The sequence below is a fragment of the Suricata suricatta genome, chromosome 4, assembly GCF_006229205.1.
Source record: "Suricata suricatta isolate VVHF042 chromosome 4, meerkat_22Aug2017_6uvM2_HiC, whole genome shotgun sequence".
In the NCBI taxonomy this organism is placed as follows: domain Eukaryota; kingdom Metazoa; phylum Chordata; class Mammalia; order Carnivora; family Herpestidae; genus Suricata; species Suricata suricatta.
This window is the reverse complement of record NC_043703.1, coordinates 127,984,167-127,986,907: the sequence shown is the minus strand read 5'-3', so window position 1 is coordinate 127,986,907 and position 2,741 is coordinate 127,984,167. Positions and strand designations below refer to the sequence as shown.

Genomic DNA, 2,741 nt, shown 5'->3' with positions numbered 1-2,741 from the left:
GCACACAGGCGGGGAGGGTGTGGATGGGGTGCAGGTCCGCTCTCCCTTCCCTCGCACTGCTCAGCGGGCACGTCCATCACCTCCGCCCCGGTGCGGGTCATGCCGCCCTGGGCTGGTGCAGCTGAGGGGCCGTGACACGGTCCAGAGCCCTCAGCTGCACGTGATGCCCTGACGTCTCCAGCATCTGCCTCTCGGGGCCACTGAGACTCTGCTGTGTCTGCTCCCCACTCAGGCAACACGTGTGGAGGGTGGTGACGCGCCAGACAGAGAGGTTTGTGTTCGGGGCTGAACCACTGTGGGAGGCTCGTGTGTAGCCTGCATGCAGTAATAAACTCCGACGTCCTCAGCCTCCACCCTGCTGATTGTCAGGGTGAAATCTGTCCCTGACCCGCTGCCGCTGAACCTGTCTGGGACCCCGGAGACCCTTTTGGAAACCAGATAGATCAGGCGCTGTGGAGACTGGCCTGGCTTTTGCAGGAACCAATACAAATAGGTGTTTCCATCGCTGTGCAGGAGGCTCTGACTGGCCCTGCAGGAGATGGAGGCCGGCTGTCCAGGGGTGACCGGCAGGGACGCTGGGATCTGCGTCAGCACGACATCCCCACTGGATCCTAAAATAATCAGCGAGAAGCGAAGGTCATGCAGAAATATTATGAGCCATTTTTATGATATTAAATTATTTGTTTTTCAAGGTAAATTTTTTTTTGTGAAATGATTTCTACTCTAAATATACACAATTTTAAGGACAGCCCAGGAATGCAGGCACAAAGTGACCACTTTCTAATCCAGTTCTTCACTAAAGCACTGTTCCTTGCTCCTTCAGTTTCTTCTGAATTTTCCAGGCCTCCAAATTAAATTCCCCTTCTGGAGGGCAGTCCATCTGTGAGCAGAATACACATGAGGAGCAGGAGCGCCCCCAGAGCTCTGCCCCCACATCCTGTGCCTCTCTCTCACCCTGCTCCGCTCTCACCTGGGATCCAGAGCACCAGCAGCCCCAGCAGCTGAGCAGGGAACCTCATTGTGAGAAGCAGAACTGAGGAGTCCTGACAGGTGAAGAGAAGGACAGAGCTGAGCTTTATGTCAGAGGGCAGGTCCTCCCCAGGGGACAACATGCAAATCCCCTGGTGCGTGTGGCAGAGTGGAAGGAACCAAAGGCAGGGGCACACACACCTCTCCTGTGAGCAAAGTACCTTCAAACGTCTTCTGTGCTTGGAGGGAAACTAACAGAGACCAATTCCTTACTGCTAAGTGGGAAGAAGGACCTAAGTGTCTCAGAAGACACAGTGCTCACAGCCCCGCCCTTCTGAGAAAGCTCCAGAGACCCTGAAGATGGGGACTTGAGTGTCCTGAGTCCATTTCTGGCAGGTGAATGGCCATGCTGCTGGGATCCTCTCAGCGACTGTCCAGGAGGAAACAGAGCCGCCCCACTCTGGCTGATCGGCAGAGTTATCTCCAAACCACTGCCTGAACTAGGGAGGGTTCTAGAGTCTCTGGTATCTGCTGTTTCCAGGTTAATGGTTTAGACAATTTAAAAATGGTCAAATAACGAATTAAACCTATCCTGGGACCTTTCGAGAAGATGAAAGTAAAAAGCAGAAAGAACTGGATCACTCAGGTAGCGAACTAATAGCCGTGCTGAGGAGACTAGGAAAAGAGAAGAATTTCGTGTATCAGTCAGTGAGTGTGCAGTTTGCGGTAACCATTTGTTACATCTGTGTGTACCCTGTCATTATTTTCTCTGTCCCCCAGGATATTTAGGTAGATCGACAGATAGATAGACAGACACACAGACAGACAAAACATATCATATAGTACATATGAGATATGGATACTCATACAAACACATACGCACTCCAATTCAAAGAGATTTCTTAAGAAAAGTATTTTCTAAATGGATTAGGCACATTGAACAATGTTTCATTTTGTAATATATCATTTTGTCTATTATTGTTTTCTTCTTGCTGCTTAGCAAATCCTTTTAGATATGGAGTCCATAACCAGTGTCTGTCTGAGGTTTTGTGTCCTGGTCGTGCTGTGTGAAGAGCTGAGTCTCCCACTGGCTTATGTTAGGCAGCAACACCATGAGTCTGTGAGTTCAAAAACAGATTCTGTGTGTGCGAATAGCAAAACTGGGACAAATATTCTAAAGTCTGGATGTAAATTGTGTCTATGACTCGCCTGCTTTGGATTCTGTGGTGTGTGTTTCTAGGTTCTTCTCCTACTTTCTCTCTCTCTCTGTCTCAAAACTACAAAGCATTAAAAAATAATGAAAATACTTGAGCTCCTGGGTGGCTCAGTTGGTTAAGGGTTCAACTTTGGCACATGTCATGATCTCATGGTTCATGACGTCAAGCCCCATGTCAGGCTCTGTGCTGACAGCTCAGAGTCCTTGGAGCCTGCTTTGGATTTTCCATCCCCTCTCTCCATCTTAGCCACCTCCCCTTGAATGCTGTCTCAATCTCTCAAAAATAACTGTTAAAGAACGTAAAGAAATATAGTAAGATTCACAAGAGAAATTGTAACTGTAATTCTGATAGGTAGGGGTAGGTTTCCTCGATTCTGTCAGCAAGAGCTTTGCTATTGTCTTTAATAGCAAAACCAGCAGTGAATTTCAACAGAAGATGAAAAATGAGAGAAATCGGGGAGGTAGACAGAAGAGAGAAACTCTGTAGTGGATATTTAGTGTGCAAAGTAGTTGACTGAGAACATGATCAACATAGATCCTAAAGAGGATAGGGTGA

General features: G+C 48.1%; 1 gene segment (V, D, J or C); it reads right to left on the bottom strand.

The window, feature by feature from the left end:
- Window positions 1-228: 228 nt before the first annotated feature.
- On the bottom strand, window positions 229-1,046 carry LOC115290692. The segment is given in 2 exon segments: window positions 229-611; window positions 971-1,046. Coding segments are annotated over 2 exon segments (432 nt in total).
- Between the last annotated feature and the right edge of the window lie 1,695 nt (window positions 1,047-2,741).